Source organism: Garra rufa, chromosome 21 (assembly GCF_049309525.1).
Source record: "Garra rufa chromosome 21, GarRuf1.0, whole genome shotgun sequence".
Lineage (NCBI taxonomy): Eukaryota > Metazoa > Chordata > Actinopteri > Cypriniformes > Cyprinidae > Garra > Garra rufa.
In genome coordinates this window covers 41,469,479-41,488,122 of record NC_133381.1, presented here as the reverse complement: position 1 = coordinate 41,488,122, position 18,644 = coordinate 41,469,479, and the positions used below count along the sequence as shown (strand labels likewise).

The following is an 18,644-nucleotide window of genomic DNA, read 5'->3' as shown; positions in this document are numbered from 1 at the left end:
AAATTACGTAATATTATTAACTAGCGAAGTAATGCATTACTTTTTAATTTACAAGAAATTATCTGAGTTACTTTTTCAAATAAGTAACACATGTTACTCCCCGCCCCATTTATTGATTAAAAGCTCTCCTGTCCCCATGTTGAGAGAAATTGTGAGTAAGATGTTACTTTAGTTCTAGAATAAATGTGAACATGCGTTAATTCATCTCAACCACTAAAAAAAACAGATACAGTGTTCCTCAAAATGAATAAAAACAGTGATATTCAACTAAGAATATGCTGCAAACCTGCATTAATTAAATATGTTCAAATATACAAATATCCTTTGTGTATTTAATTCCATTTTATTAACTTTGCTGGCAATCTTTGATGATCAAAGTCATCCATACTAATGAGCAAAAATGACTCAAGATAATCTAACATTTCTTTTCCTTTTTTTACTGCTAAAGAGTTGACATTTTTTCTTCTGCGGTCTACTGTACAGACGTCAATTTACTTTTCTCTAAAGAGGCTTTAGGTGTGAAAAGGCTTTTACATTTGACAAAAATAGAACTTTTTATAGTAAAAACTAACAAGCAAGCCCTGCCCAGATTTTAAAAATAATATAACTCATTATTTTCCATAAAAAGTACCTAATTAACTTATTTTTTTAGGAAGTAGCTCAATATTGTAATGCATTACTTTTAAAAGTAACTTTCCCCAACACTGGTGATAAATGTCTGAAAGTTTGCTGTCATAATAATCAGCAATGTTTGTTGAGCAGCACATCAGAATATTAGAATGATTTCTGAAGGATCATGTGACACTGAAGACTGCAGTAATGATGCTGAAAATTCAGCTTTGATCACAGAAATCAATTACATTTTATCATAGATTCACATAGAAAATTTTTAATTATAATATTTCACAATATTAAAGGTTGTATCAGCGATTTCTAGCCTGAAACATAAAGTGTCAAATTCAGCTGACCTTTCATCACGATCCGCTCGCTGCCTGCCCCATAAATTGTCTGTGAAAAAACCGCGTCTCTCTGGTCAGCCTAGGGTCCGAGATATGCCAAAAAAACAATCGGCACTACCAACCTTTCCACACATAAACAAACAGTGTTCCAACCAATCAGCGTCAGGGGTTTGGTGTTGTGGACTTTCGCTCCGCCTCCCTCACATCCCTGCACCAGTAGGAAAGTCCACAACACCAAACCCCTGACGCTGATTGGTTGGAACACTGTTTGTTTATCTGTGGAATAGTTAACAGCGTTGATTGTTTTTTTGGCATATCTCGGACCCTAGGCTGACCAGAGAGACGCGGTTTTTTCACAGACAATTTATGGGGCAGGCAGCGAGCGGATCGTGAAGAAAGGTGAGCTGAAATTGACACTTTATGTTTTAGGCTGGAAATCGCTGATACAACCTTTAATGTTTTTACTGTATTTTTGATCAAATAAATGGTGCCACTTTTTTTCAAAAATGTATTCGAAATAATGACCTGTAGTGTGTACAAAGCAGCACATGCATATGAAATACCTTGTATTGTTCTCTTGAAGAAGGCCTTGCAGGCTTCACAGGAGGCCACGCCATAGTGATACCCCGATGCGATGTCTCCGCACACCAGGCACAGGCGTTTTGGGATGGAGTTGAGCATGTATTCGCACTTAATGGAGCTGGGGTCCTCCAGTAACGTGCTGGAACAGTCCTCGTAGCGTTTGCGGCAGGCGCTCCCCGCCGCGCCCAGCGGCCCGCCCCCCGTGAACATTGGCGGAGAGTCCAGGCCGTTGGAGTGGCTGTTGATGGCGCTGGCGTAGCCGCCGCTGGCGTCCGAATTCGCGCCGGGACTGGGGTGGCTGGCCGTGTCCACCAGAGACGACGGACTGGAGGGCTCTGTCTTAATGTAGGAGCCACAGCTGGACGTCATGTGCCGCTCCTCAGCGGCCATCCTGTTCAGCAGCCTGAAACACACACAAGAACGTGAGACGGAGGACGGAGGACGCAAATGTCTAAGTAGTGTTGATGCCAATAAATGTGCGATCAAAAGTAAAATTACGTGCAATAAGAGTGTTGCTCTACAGGACATTCCAGTAAAATTACGGCACTCTCACAACAAAATCCACACTACAACCCAGTGCACATGTAAAAATAGGGCTGAACGCTAATAGTTAAACTGATGATTGGTTGTGATGACTGTATTGTGAAATTTGTGATTATTAATTAAGATTTTTGTCATGAGAAATGTATTTTTATTTATTGCAATCACATAAGCAAATCAAATCAAGAGAATATCAACATCTAGATGAACTGGTTTTACTCAAGCGAAAAACTATGTTTAACATCAATGATCCCATATACATCAATTTATACCAACAAAATCCATTTTTATGGTTTAAATAGTAAAAATAGGTAGAAATAGTTATTTAACCCTAATAGCTCTTCTATTTTGATCCGAAAGACATACATTTAAATAAATAAATAAATAATAATAATAATAAATAAAGTTTTTAGTAAGGGAACAAAACTCTGCACATAATTTATTTATTTATTCATTCATTCCGATTTTTTTTCCCAGTTATTTTTTTTTGAGATATAACTATTTAAACAAAAATGTACAGGTTTTATGTTCAGGTTATTTTCGACGCAGTATGTATGAGTACCAATAGGTGCCAAAAATACAGTTTGTAAAATGATCTATAAAGTTATATTAATGTAAAAAAAAAAAAATGAATCAATATAATCAATCCATATATGTTTTTTTTTATTAATAAAAAGTGCAGTAATAAATGCAGTTATAACTTGGTAATTACATAGTAACATTAAAAATTTATAATAAAAAAATAAATAAATCATTAATTAATAGGATCAGATAGAATATGGTTTTAGTTGAAAATATTAATATTAACTTAATACTGTTCTATAAAATAAACATTTTTCAGGTACACATGGACCCATATTGCAAAAACAGTACACAGATTTTGATTATACTGTATTATATAAAAAATATACGATAAATAGAAAAACTGCAAACTATATAGTCAAGATCCCTCTTTGGATTTATTACAGTTTAATACTGGACAGGACTGATTACAGATTTAATCTCAGCAAACAACGCAAATGGCCGTGTGAAAGAACTGACTGTATTACACTTTCATTTGAGCAGAATAATGCAACAAACTCCAACTTACATGTCTGTAATGTAGAGAGTGTGTGTGAATGGTTGCCAGGTTGAGAAGTAAACCACTGGGCAGAAAATGTGTCAATTTCAGGGAAAAGCTCTGCTCGGTGGATTTAAACCCTACTTATCTGGCAACCCCAAGCATTAAAGCTTTAGTGGAGGTTTGTTACCAATGCAAGATAATGGCAATGCCAAATGAAAACAATCTTTCCAGGACAAACAATCAGCAGACCAATATCGAATACGATTATTCTTAAGATAAGCAGAAATTGTGATTTAAAAATGTTGTATATGATGCTTAAAAATAACAATTTTAGCATTGCAAGTTTAAAAGCCATATTCAAAATGATAATTTTCTGCATAAAATGCAAACTTGATGAAAAAAGAAAACAACATCCTCTAATGAAGACGATGAATGTAGAAGCATCAGTGAATAACACTGTCAATGAGCCGAAGGGTACTGGATCACAGATTATAATTAATGCATTATAATACGTTTACAATGCATTATATAAAAAAGCTTGTGTTAAAGCAAGATTCTAGAGCAATGAATAATTCCAGCCAAAGAAATCATCATCTACATGCATCACAATTACAGACACCATACAGGCAGCACTGGTCAAAGCATGCACTGAATTGAAGACAAGCATCTGAAATAGACAGAACCTTATTTATTTGACTCCAGCCTATAAATAATTAACATTACAGAGTGTCGCAGTGGTCATGATGGGGTTACGCTCTGCTTTTTTAGCTGTGGAGTCCAGGGCCAGGAGTCCGATGGATTTGATAGCATTAATAAACCTGAGCTTTCCTTGATCCCATACAAATCATGTCATCAGGCCAAAACTCGGAGCGACAACCAGCCCTGCATGTCAGTCTAAGCATTATACTGCCAACTAGTGCTATTTTAGTATCTTTAAGATTTAATATATGTATTAAAATGTTAATTTTCTCTTTTCATTTTAGTTTTAGTAATTTTGTAGTTTGTCATTTTTATTAATTTCTTAAATGTAGTTTTTTTTTTCTAATCTATTTTAGTTTTTATTACATTCTAGTACAGCTCTAGTTTAATTATTTTTTTTAAATGTATTTATTTATTTTAATTAAACTGTATTTCATTTTTAGTAACAAAAATATTTAGATTTAACAAAATATGTATAATTTATTTATTTATTCACTCATTCAGATTTTTTCCCAATTATTTTTTAGAGATATAACTATTTAAACAAAAATGTTACAGGTTTTATGTTCAGGTCATTTTAGACCCAGTATATATGGAGTAATAGGTGCCAAAAATACAGTTTGTAAAATTATCTATAAAGTTATCTTAATGTAAAAAATAAAAAATAAAAAAAAATCAATATTTTTAATTAATAAAATATTACAGTTCTAGTATAATTTAAAATATTTAAAATGTATTTATTTATTTAATTTAAACTGTATTTTATTTTTAGTAACAAAAAGATTTAGATTTAAACTAAAAATGCTTTAAGAGTCTCAAAATACACATTATTTATTTATTTATTTATTTATTTATTTATTCATTCAGATTTTTTTCCCAATAACTTTTTTGAGAAATAACTATTTAAACAAAATTGTTACAGGTTTTATGTTCAGGTCATTTTAGACCCAGTATGTATGAGTACCAATAGGTGCCAAAAAAACAGTTTGTAAAATGATCTATAAAGTTATCTTAATGTAAAAAAATAATAATAAATCCATATTTTTTAATTAATAAAATATTACAGATCTAGTATAATTTAAAATATTTTTAATGTTTTATTTATTTCAATTAAACTGTTTTTTTTTAAAGTAACAAAGATTTGTAAAGGTTCCCAACTTTCAAAAAGCATGGAATTTAAGTGAATAAAATACTGAAATTGAAATAAAAATACAAACTCAACATTGTAAGTGAGCAGCGTGACTTGGCGAAACTGCACGGCTGCATTTAGATGAAAAAGCAGAGCGAGCGCAGGCTTCCTTTAGACAGTCTGTTTCTCTGACTGATTTAATTGTAAGTGCGGGTGATGCTGGGTTCAAGGCCGGGGGTCGAAGGTCAACCTTATTTTCTCGCCCTGGTTTCCCGTGCCCATGGAGATGGGGTCAGCGTGTCAAATTAAATCTCATTGCAGCGTTTCACTGCCTCTTGTGTCATGTATATTCAACGCTGCGGCAGGTGCCACCACCTCTGGAAATTCATAGAAAGGTTAACGGCTAAAATAAATAATAAAAAAATAGCTCCTTGTTAAAACACTGACCTTGTAGAAAAAAGGCAGAAGAGCGTGAGATGGCAGTGTCCTGAAAACTGCACAGAGACTACAGCCAGAGATCAGCTGAAGCTACACAAAATGCCTTTAGTGAGTAAATAAAGCTTGCTGGTCTGGAATTTAATGACAAACTGCAGCTAAAGTCTAAGAGCGATCTCAACGATGCTTATTCAGTTCAGACTTACTTGAGAAAACATCTTCATCTCAGCAGAAAATGAACTACTAGTTGTTGAACTAGTTTGTTCAATTATTAAACTGTATAACAAATAATACATTTATAAATAATGCAAAATACAGTTTTATAGTTGTATAAAAAAATGTATAGCTATTGCCTCAGCTGACAGAGACAAAAAGGTTGGGAATGTAATTTGTCATCTTGAATCAGCATTGATGATAATAAATGTATGATAAAACAACATGTTGACAAATACAGATGAAGCCACTTATATGATATAGTTTGCTTGTTTAGTCACTTAAGAACAATTTTCTTATTTACAGTTTGGGCCCGACAGAAGACAAATCAAGCAGGATGTTTTCATTCTCAGAGTGAAACCTGTGAGCTGCTGAATAAAGATAAATGCGTCTGTACCTTTCTCACATTCATTTCATTTATTAACAGCCATATATTAGAAACAGCAGCACAGAGGGCAATTCCATTTAGGCTTTATTTCGAGACTTGAAGGGGAGCTTAACCCCAGGTCAAAGGTCATGCTGAAGGTGACACTTAGCATAATTGCATAAATGTCTGAATAGCTTCATGTTCATATATAAAACATGCATTCAGAATAGATTCTACAGCCTCAGAGCTTCAGCACTGCATTCTGTTAGTCTGGCAGTACAGAAAATATGTCAGATATGACAAAATATGACATCTGGTGCCAACATTTTTATATTATGACTGTTCATAAGCATGAATGATTCTGGTCCTAGATTTCAAATGCACATTTTTTTAAGATTTTCAGTGCATTTGAGGAAAACCTCAAAAAAAAAAAAAAAAAAAAAAAGACAAAATATGACATCTGGTGCCAAAATTTTTATATTATGACTGTTCATAAACAGGAATGATTCTCGTCCCAATTTTCAAATGCACAATTTAAAAAGAAACAACAAAAACTATTTTGGCTAAAAAAGAAACGAAAAACTTTTTCTAAATCATTATTTTTAAAAAACTCACACACTTTCCAATAAAGTCCCATTTAATAGCATTAGTTAATGCATTGGCTAAAATTAACTAACAATGAGCAATACATTTGTTACAATATTTATCTTTGTTATTGTTAGTTAATAAAAACAGAACTGTTCACTTTTATTTTATGTTACTTCGTCAATTAAATATTATTAACAGATATTTAAACAGACAGCTTTTGATTTTTGGCAATCAATTAGTAAATGTTTTATGAACTAAGATTATTATTATTACTACGATTCTTGTTAGTTTTTAGCACATTACATTTGTTATTCTAGGTTTTAAACAGACACAAAGCTGATAACTCACGAGTTGTGATTCATGATTTTGTGAATGATTCACTAAATGAATCAGTTCAAAAGAGTCATTCTTTAGTGAATCAGACTGCCCTGTTATTCTGTTTATTGCATGAAACTAAAGACGATGATGCAATAGCTGATCTATAATCTTTGCATTATTTTATCAGTCCTTCTTTCTCATCTCATTCAATTTTGATAAACCAGTCATTACTGTAGATTTATAACTCTGCAGAAAACTTTTATTTTTATATTCTTATATTTCAAGAATTATTATTTTTTTGAATTACAATGCATTTAAGGTACAGATTTTATCAAGCATTCCCTGGGAATCAAACCCATTACTTTGGTGTTGCAAGCATCACTGCTCTACTAATACTATTTGAGCTACAGGATTGCAGCAGAAATATAACAGAGGCAATGCTATTCTTTCAATTTCTTCATGTTCAGTTTGTTACAGTGATATGAGTTTCTGTTGTGCGGTGTGTTTAACCCCGTCCCGCTGTCGTTTCTGTCTCCTGTCGCTGTGTCAGGTGGAGTCAAGGACCCGTTGGTTTCCTCGGGCTGATCTCCTCACGTCTGCTTTTGTTCACGGTCAACCCATTTAAATTCATGCTGAGTGGAGCCCACCGAGCATCATGTTCAGTTCGGGCCTAATCTGATTCCAGCCGCTCATACTAACAGAATTTCAGCCGCTGTAATAGAATTGCACTCCCGCCACAGCGCTGGACACCAGTTAGCCTGAAGATCTCTCAGAAACCCTCAGCTTTGCTCTGAAGTCTATGATTCTTAACAAAGTGCTGTTATAGACCTGAGCAGCAGATACTTCCCCAGCAAAGAACCTGAATGCAATAGGTCTTCAACTACACTGAAACATGATCCAAAACCTACCTAGACCCTACTAATAGCGAATCGGAACACTAAATACACCCATTTGATCATCCAAACTATTTAAATGAGTATATCTGGATTTATACCACACTATCATATTACTCAGCCCTACACTTAAAACATTTGGTGCAGGATTTACAAGTCAATTCCACTTAAATAAATAAATAAATCAATAGACACAAAGAAACAGCAAGTGACACACTGAGTTAAATTTGAAAATTGAATTGAATATAGTAGCATTAAAGTATTTTAGTAGTATTCTAGAAGTTATTAGTTTTATATAATCAGCTTCTAACAACATTTTTACTAGCGTTCAAAAGTCTGGAGTCAGTATGTATTTTTTTAAGAGACTAATACTTTTATTTAGTAAGGAACACTCTTAAAAATAAAGGTGCTTTATAGGGTTCTTCACAGTGATGCCATAGAAGAACCATTTTTGGTTCTTTAAAGAACCATCTCTTTCTTACCTTTTTCTAATCTGAAGAACCTTCTTTTGCCTTTTGTGAAACAGAAAGGTTCTTTAGATGTTAAAGGTGCTTTATGGAACCATTTAAACAAAAAAGGTTCTTCTATGCACCTTAAACTTTAATTAAATTGACATTTATAGATTTATAATTATTTAATTGCCTCAGATAAAAGCATCAAATGCATTCATTTTCCAAATGTAAAAATTTATAAATTTGACACGCCTATCAATTATGAGTTGAAATGTGAATGATTTTATACTTGATTTACTTTTTTTTACTCATCTTTTGTCTATACTAGTTCATTTTAAATGATCATGTAATGACAAATATTAATTTTGTTTTGTTTAAGTACAAATATTCAGGTAAAAACATCTACCAAATGCATTAATGTACAGTAAATAATTCCAAATGTAAAACCAAATTGTTTGTTTTGGATGAAGTATTTGACACATAACATGTCCATCAATATGTCAGGTTGAAATGCATGTCTTTTTAAGCAAAGGTATATTGTAGATTTCATTTGTAATAATGTTTTTTATCAGTTTATTTTAAATTGTTCTGTGGTGCCACAAATGACTTAAAAAATGTATAATGCTACAAATGTTTCTTTTTTCTAAATGCTGTTCTTTTAAACTTTCTATTCATCTGTAAATCCTGAAAAATAAAATGTCTCACACAATGTTTATATTGTGCAGAACAACTGTTTTCAACTTTGATAATAATCAGAAACGCTTCTTGAGCAGTAAATCAGCATATTAGAATGATTTCTGAAAGATCACGTGACACTGAAGACTGCCGTAATGATGCTTAAAATTCATCTTTGATCACAGAAATAAATTGCATTTTAACATAGATTCACATAGAAATAGCTATTTTAAATTGTAAAAATATTTTACATTTTTACTGTATTTTTGTAAGCAGAAGAGACTTCTTTTATAAACATTACAAAACTCCAAACTTTTGAATGGTAGTGCATATGTAGAAGTTAAAAGCTGAAAGCTGTATGCATTCTTCTAAAGCAGTGAGTCTTTCATATTTGAGTCTCATAGAGTCAGCAGGTTCGTAACACACACACACACACACACACACACACACACACGCGGTATCAGATGCCCTGGCGGGGTGGAGGGGAGATCGGTCAGAGGGCCGCAGCTGATGGGCTGATAAAGGAACAGCCAGCGGAGAGGAACTCAATTAACTCCTGACATGCTCTTGTGCTCCTCGCGTCTCCCCATCACGCAGAGCTCATGCACAAACACTATTTATTCCACTAACAAACATACTGCATTTATTGCATTTGTTGTCTGAGCGGTGAACAGTTTTGTATTGTGCTTGCAGAGCTCTATTTCATCAATGCAAATGAAACAGGGTTCGTTCAGGGCTCCGGGCGAGTGGGACGAAAGCCCACCGAGGGCCACTTGGAAATGCCTGCCCATAAAAAGGCCCCAGGTTAACAGCCACCGAGGGAATACGGGGCTCATGCCGACCATGGGGCCGTTCTCTAACGTTGTGTGTGTGTGTGAAGTGTGGTAACAGGGCTAAGCAGCACTCGCTCAGGCCCCTGGGAGCCGTTTTAATCTCGGGCCGCAGCGGAGAGCCGCTCATTCATTAGTGCAGAGATAAACAGAGAGAAGGGGAAAGGTGAAGACGAGCACTTTGTTAAAAAGCGAAGGAGGAATTTGACAAGGATTTATGAGCGACTGATCTAAGAAGGTGGAACACGGCCAATGAGAAATAGACAGAGAGAGAGAGAGAGAGAGAGAGAGAGAGGAAGAGCACTTGCTGATCGCAATTGTGCCCTTCAGACATCAACAACCGGGCTTCTGTGGTGTTTCAACATCGTAGCTGCAAATGAAGCCGATTAAATGGAGAAATAACACTGCATCATCAGTACTAATGAGTTCATTTACAGCAAATGCTGTATCTTCTGCAGCTCAGCTGGTGTTAGTAATAGTAAGGTCATGGGTTACCTTGGATGAACTGAAGTCACTTGAGATAATCAAATGCATTCAGGTAAATTACTCCAAATGAAAAGAAACACAATGTCCTACAATTTCAGATTCAAATGTGATTTCAAGTCAGTTGTTGATTAAATGTTTACTAAACTTTTTAAATATGACATCATTTTGGTGTGACAGATTTTAAAAGTAAATGCATTTATGTAAATAATTCAAAATGTAAAACCAAATCACATTTTTTAAAGGGGGAAAACAACAACAACAACAAAAATGTAAATATTAGGATAACTGACATAGTTATAGTGCTTAAGTAAAGCATATTTTAGATGTTATTTTAATCATCTTTTTGTCAATACAAGCTCGTTTTGAATGGTCTTGTGTTGACAAATGACCCTCTGAATAATGATGTTCATCCATACCCATAATTCCACATCATTTCTTGTTTTTGTATTTTTTGACATCATAAAATCACAATGACTGATGAAGGTGATGCATTACATACAACTAAAATGTTCAGTATTATTTTCTGTTGCAACAGTGATTTGTACAGAGTACTTTTTTGGTTTTTAAAATGTAATTGTATGTAAAATGTATTTTTTTTTGCATTCCAAGTAATTTCAACCAAACTGCAGTTGGGTTGTTTTAATTTAAAAAATAAATGTAAAAAAAATCTTTATTGTGTTTTATTGTGTTAGTATATATATATATATATATATATATATATATATATATATACTAACACAATTAACCACAAAAAAGATATGATAACACAGTAAAAAACTTTCAGAAAAACAGAGTTTGGTATTTTTGCAAATGAACTCTTCATCTATATATATATATATATATGTGTGTGTGTGTGTGTGTGTGTGTGTGTGTGTGTGTGTACATTAAGCTGTTTTTCTGACAACATCAAAATACATAATTTTGGTGTGCAAGGAAAGCATAATGTTCATATTGTTTTTAAATATTTATTATTTAATATTGTCTTACAATATATTTAATTTATATTAAATTATATCATATATTCCGTAATTTATTTATTAAAAACAAATTAAATCTGTATTTATAAAATTGTTTAAAATTGTTCAAGAATTTTAAATTTAATAATACACATATCACAGAGTTAAAGTACAAATATTCGATGTCATCATTCACTTAATGACCTCATAAAATCGGCAAGCATAATAATTCTATAATTATGAGTTTTAAAATAGTTTAGCATGTCACACCACAGAACGTCTTTCCAAAAGTAAGGCATGACTCAACTCCAGCTATTTTGTTCTGGCATTATAAACTCATTTCTGTGGTTAGGGCCAGTAAAACAGCAAGTAACAATCTCAACAGCTAGTCTGAGCATCCAGCAGAAAAAACTCCTCACTGAATGAATGAGACGCTGAGAGTTTGCACCACGGAGAGAGAAAGAAGGAGAAGGAGTGAAGAAAACAGCAAGGTGAGAGGGAGACAGATCGATATTCGGTGACGGTGCCCGGTTACTGCAGAAGGACAGACACCGGCCCGACTCGGCCCGTCTCTCCGCCAATTAAACTCCTGGGCCAAGGATTAAATTTAGTCCGTCTGCTTCGCATTGCCTCTGCAGCCTTTATCAAACTATGAGCTCACTCGCGACAACACCATGAGCCTTTAGCACGCCACGTCCCGCTGCAGGCCCAGAAACAGATCGCATCTATCGATCCCCGCCTCGTCCTTCCTGCGCTCAGGATGTGGGGGAGGAGAGACACGCGTCACATCTCTAACTAGCGCTCTCATATGCCACATACTGTAGGAAACAACTGGCAGCCATTAGCCTTTAGCCCTAGCAAACACAATTCATGCTCAGAAATGACAGCTTGCTCAAATCAAACCATAGTGAACACAACAAGCTGCAGACTGACCTCACAATAATTTCACGTAAATATATACAGTGTTGGACAGTCACAAACTGCACTGCTTTTTTCAGAGTGATAACTCTGAACATCACTGTTTTTGTGTTTTCAGTCTTTTCTTTGACCAAACTGCATCATTTTTGCGAACTGGTTAATTTGGATGATTTATTTCAGATCAAAATAAAAACAATTGTGACCCTGGACCACAAATCCAAACCATAATTTTTTGAAATTTAGATTTATACATCATCTGAAAGCTGAAAAATAAGCTTTCCATTGATGCATGGTTTGTTAGGATAAGACAATATTTGGTTGAGATACAACTATTTGAAAAGCCAGAATCCGAGGGTGCAAAAAAATCTAAATATTTAGAAAATCACCTTTAAAGTTGTCCAAATGAAGTTTTTAGCAATGCATTTTACTAATCAAAAATATTTGATATATTTACGGTAGTAAATGTACAAAATATCTTCATGGAATATGACCTTTGTTTAAAATCCTGGTTATTAATAGTAGTTATGAGTTTTATATAACCAGCTTCTAAAAACAGTAGTTTTACTAGCATTCAACAGTCTGGAGTCAGTATGTATTTTTTAAATTTAATTTTAAATAAATTAATACTTTTATTTAGTAAGGAAGGACACATTAAATTGATCAAAAGTTACAGTAAAGACATTTATAATTTCATAGCCTCAGATAAAAGCATCAAATATATGCATTCAGAAATTTTTTTCAGAATGTAAAGAATTCTAAATTTGACACACCTATCAAATATAAGTTGAAATGTAAGTGATTTTAAGCAAGATTTAAATTTGTACTCATCTTTTTGTCTATACTAGTTTATTTTAAATTATTATGTAATGCGAAAGATTAATTTTGTTTTGATTAAGCACAAAATGCCTGCTAAAAGCATCTACCAAATGCATTCACGTACAGTACAATTTGAAAATCTGGAACCTGAGGGTGCAAAAAAATCAAAAATTGAGAAAATCACCTGTAAAGTTGTCCAAATGAAGTTCTTAGCAATGCATATTACTAATCAAAACATCTTGATATATTTACAGTAGGAAATTTACAAAATATCTTCATGGAACATGATAAAAATTAAAATTCGAATGATTTTTGGCATAAAAGAAAATCGATCATTTTGAGCCCCACACTGTATTTTTGGCTATTGCTACAAATATACATGTGCTACTTTTGTGCTACAATTCATTCATTTCTTTTCACTCTCTGTATATGTCTTTAGTTAAAACCTGATGTTCATCGTTATATTTCTGACTTCAAAAAAAAAAGTAAAATAAATGATGGGGATTTATACATAATTTTTTTATTTTATTTTTTATTATTTTAATATTTATAAATAAATATAAAAACATAACATAGTACAATAAAACATGATAATATAACTAAAAATAAATTTAAAAAAAAACCCTTTCTTTCCTTAGAATGAATAAATGCATATATTAAACAATATATAATATAAATTAATACACATAAATAATAATAGTAATACATATGAAAATAACAAACGCTAATAAATAACAACAACATAACAAAATAAAATAACTAAAAATAACTAAAAGGTTTTCTCTCCCCGAAACTATGTACTTTGATGTTTTCGGAAAAACTAAATTAGGAAAAATGGCCTAATGTCTACAAAAATAAATACATACAGAATATATGTAATGTACATATTGTTTAATTTATACAAATCTCTAATGCAACAGAACAGTTTAGATATTAAATCAGTGTGTGGGTTCGTGTTTAATCGGATGGTTATATACTGTATTTAAAAACACATTATCCAGTTGAATTGCTTTAATGTGCTTTTTGTTTTTCTTGTAGTGTATCAAACTACTTAAAGGGTAGCTTGACTGTAATTGAACTGCTTTAAATGATTTGTGGTCTGTAGTAATTCGGTTTCCAAATAATGTGCACATATACTGTATAATGCAGGAGTGCAAATCAGGCAGTGTGACGAATGCGGCAGTGAAAGAGTTAACATGTAAAAGTGTGTGAGCCCAACGGTAAAGCTCCCTCTTGAATTGAACAGTTCATCATATGAAAAAGTAGTTCATTCCTCGCGTGGAGCACACTTGGGAAGGTTTTTTTAAAACCGTTCCCCTTTTTCCCTCTTTACACTAGAAATAATGCATATTCCTCATTTTTCTGCTAAATAATTAGCTGCCAAATCAAATATGCTCCTAATGTAAGACACAGAGGCAGATGAGCGTATGATTCATGTCGTCTGAACGAGACCAACTTATACTGTGTGTGTACGGCTTGACACATTTATTTGCACGAGCACAAACACCCTCACGTATAAACCATGAATGTCTATTTTCACTCCGTCTTCTGTGAACTTGCAATTGCATAATGCCGTAACAATCCTAAAGCACAAGACAGAAACGTCAGATGACATGTGAACTGTGACAGGTGCATTATGAGATTGTGCCACTAAACGAGTCCATCGGCGTAACAGTAACGTGTGAAATACAGCTGACGCAATGCATGAAATCACATGCTCATCTTCAACATATCTGAGCTCATGACACAGAAATGTACACATGCATCTTCACTTGTATAAGCAAAAACAACACAAACTTCAGCTGATGCTGACAAAATCATATATTTAAAGAAGATTTTTAACCTCTCCAAAAATAACTTGGGAGAAACCACTCTGAGCTAAGAAAATAAATAATATTAGAATTATTTTAGAAATTACATTGCACTCATTTGCAGTGTTTTATACTGAGGCTGCGTCATAAAGTTAATATATATCTTAATATTTTTCAGGCTAATGTCAGTATTATGTACACTGAAAAAAAAATTCACTGAATTTACAAATTTATTTAAGGTAAGTGGTTGCAATCAGATTTATTTTAGCTGCATTTAAGTAAAAAAAAAAAAGGGAAAGTTAGTCAACTACATAATTAACTACTAAATTAATTGCAACCACATACCTTAAAAAATATAAATTCAATGAATACTTTTTTTCAGTGTATTTGCTGAGAAATGGCTTAAAATGACAATAAAGACATAATTTCTATAAAACATCATATATTTAAAATGTTTAACTAAGTAAAATACAGTAGAAGTATATTTAAAAATAATCTGTAAGTAGTTAAAAATAAAAAAAGAAGACATGTTTTCAACTGTTTTTTTAAGGATTGTATTTAATTATTTTCAATTGAACCTATACACTAATGCATATCACTGTAAAAAACAATATAGTAACAATATCACACATAATATTTTTGAGAAGTTTTTAAAGCTTGTTTTTTTTTTTAATGAAATCTACCTGAATAAATCATGCAAAATCTCCTAAATTATTTAATCTTTGACACATATATTTAATAGTGAAATGTGCTCATTTATTTTAAGCTGATTCTCAGAATCCTGTGATTTTAAGTAAAGCCTGTTTGTATTCGACTTGGAGTTATTTGGTACGATTAAAAGCACCCTACAGTATACAGCAACTTTTATTTTTAACTTGACATGCTGACACTTCTTTTGGCCCAACTGAATTAAATTAACATTTAAATGAACAGTTTAATGTAGTCTTTCTCATTTAACCTTAACCTTACCATGTTTACCAACACAAGCTCGAATAACCCTTGTTTGGCTGCGGTCTCACATTTTTCAAGTAGAAGCCTTTGTGTAAATGTCACTAAAACACTAACTCAGATTACACTTGTGTTATATTTTACTATAGAGAACTTAATACCAAATGTTTTAAACTCCTAGCTTCCTTTTTTTTTAAACAGTGTCATCATTACACTCCTCTCTGTAAACACTGTCCTCTAATGAACTGCATTTGTCTGTCTGTTCACTGCTTTGCTCCAACAGAATCAGCACCTAACCAGCTGTATGATCTTGCCTTTTGTGTTATTTTACCAAATATCCCGTCTGATTAATTTTAATGTCACTATTGAGCACTCACAATAACATCTGACAGCAGATGACAATAATTCTTACAGAAAAGCTGCTTTTGTGAGCACTAGCACATGTTCGTGTGGAAAATTACGGATCTCAAATGAGCGGCGCCTGACAAACTCAGGTGACGTACAAATGAACTCTCTCCCGTCACTGGAGCAGGAGGTTTTCCATGTCATCTGACTGCAGCTCACCTTCATGAACGCAGCAGATTTCCATTGTAACGTCCTCTGATGATCTGTGAGCATTCACAGGTCAGCATGAGAGCAGACGCAGATTGTGTCACCTCCACACTGAATTAAAACACATTCCCACAGACCAGCAAAGCCTAATAGATGCGAAGAGTGTGTCTGAATACAGAAATGAAGTAAACACACAAAACAGTTATAATAGCAAAATAAATGATCTTATCAACTTTGCATATCCTTGTTTTGTCGTGTGTCCAGTGAGCGGTATTTTGAGAGCAGTCGGTAATATTAGACAGATGTCAACATGGAACGGTTGAGTGACACACTTGTTGTCGAGTACATAAACAGGGTCCTGAATTAAAAGCATTTCAAAAGCTCTCATCTAAAACACGTGTGTTAATAATTGACTTACTGTTTACCTCTCACTATTTCTATCTTGTTTAGTGCAGCCAAGCCGTATAATATCAGCAGTGTCAATATCTTGAACTGACAAACAACTAACAAAACATCAAATAACACACTATTATTAAAGGTCAGTTGTGTTCTCCAAACTCTCCCCCTGTCAAAAAGTAAGCTCCGCCTCCAAACTCACGTCATTGGTTGAGTCAGATGTTGGGCCGCTCAAAAAAACAGATCAGTGTTTGTTACTCTTCAGGTGAAACTACCATTTAAAAGTTTGGGGTCAGTAAGATAAAAAGTTATATTAAATACATTTATAATGTTACAAAAGATATTTTACTATGAATATCTTACATAAATATTTTACATAAATGCTGTTCTTTTGAACTTTATATTCATCTGTGAATTCTGAAAAATAAAAGGTAGGACTGTTTCAACAAAAATATTTATCAGCACAACTGTTTTCAACATTGATAATAATCAGAAATGTTTGTTGAGCAGCAAACCAGCATATTAGAATGATTTCTGAAGGATCGTGTGATGCTGAAGACTGCAGTAATGATGCCTAAAATTCAGATTTGATTACAGAAATAAATTACATTTCAGCAGATGTTCGCATAGAAAACAGCTTTTTTAAATTGTAAAAAATATTTCACATTTTTTATAAATAAATGCAGCCTTGGTGAGCATAAGAGATGTTTTTCAGAAACATTTATAAATCTTACCAACCCCAAACGTTTACAAAAATTAATAAAAAGGAGAGAAAGAAATAAAGGAAATATGTTGTTCTGTTAGATATGCACGCAAACCAAATGCACAGAGACAGAACAAGCAGTCAGAACCCTAAAAGCCTTGCTGGGCATCTCACACACCTGTGGCGACATCATTTCCTTTCCTAAATCCCACCCAGTTCCTGGCGCTTCCGCTCCTGCCCGCAGCGCAGGTAATGACTGTGTCTCGGGCCGCCGGAGGTCTGGACGCAGCACACTCAGTTTGGCTGTCAGGTGGAATCAGAGCCGCAATGGTGACAGACCGTTTCAATATTGATTTCATAAATAAACAGAGCTAACCATCGATCCTAATGTTATTTTGCATTTCAATTACTGCTCAGAAACATAACCTTCAAACGACTGGCCGCTCAATACCAATACCATTCTCTGATAAACGCCCGCGTACCGCCCCGCGGACATTCGGCCTCACGGTTTTTTTTTTCTCCCCTCCTCTCCAAAGTGTAAATTAGCGGACTTAGCATTTTCCCCCCGCAACATTTGATTACCGAGCAAATCAGGACGCGGCGCTCGGATCGTTTACTCTCAATGCGTGGGATTGATGCAAATAGAGAGCAACTGCTACGGACGGGTTGGACATCAGCGACGTGAGATGCATTACAGCTGACTAAAAAAAAAAAAAAAAAAATGTTAACTGAAAGATATATAAAACAAAAATAAGGTTATTTCAGCTGACTAGAAATAATAGAATAAAATAAAATAAAACACAAACAAAACTAATGTTAACTGAAAAATATCTAAAACAAAAATAATTTAAAAATTAATTTATCTATTACAAATATGATGCAAAATAACATATTTCAGCTGGTTGCAATGGCAAAGTTTAACTCAATTTACTAAAAACTGAAATAAAAAAAAATGCATAAAAACTATATAGACATTAAAAAAAATATCACATTTTAAATAAATGATGTGATATTGCTTAGACACAGCAGAAAAAAAAAAGTTTATTTTCTATTTGCAAAAGTTTGTAATGGTCAAACTGAATATTCAAAAGACTGTAACATTGTAAATATGATGCAATTGTCATGCTAAAGTTAGTATTTGTTACTTGCAAGCCCTGCTGTGTTTATAGCATCACTGCTTCCCCTGTGGTCTCCTCTGAGTGAGCATGCATGTGTGTGTGTGTGTGTGTGTGTGTGTGTGTGTGTGTGTGTGTGTGTGTGTGTGTGTGTGTGTGTGCAAGACCCCCCATGCGCCATGCGTTGGAGGGCCTTTATC

General features: G+C 33.6%; 1 protein-coding gene across 1 annotated transcript in view; it reads right to left on the bottom strand.

Moving 5' to 3' along the window:
* esrrb (estrogen-related receptor beta) overlaps positions 1 to 18,644 on the bottom strand; it is a 76,832-nt gene that overhangs the window by 54,095 nt on the left and 4,093 nt on the right. Inside the window, exon 2 of the mRNA XM_073827065.1 lies at positions 1,523 to 1,944. Within this exon, the coding sequence (XP_073683166.1) occupies positions 1,523 to 1,944 (422 nt within the window). The remainder of the gene's footprint in view (positions 1 to 1,522; positions 1,945 to 18,644) is intronic.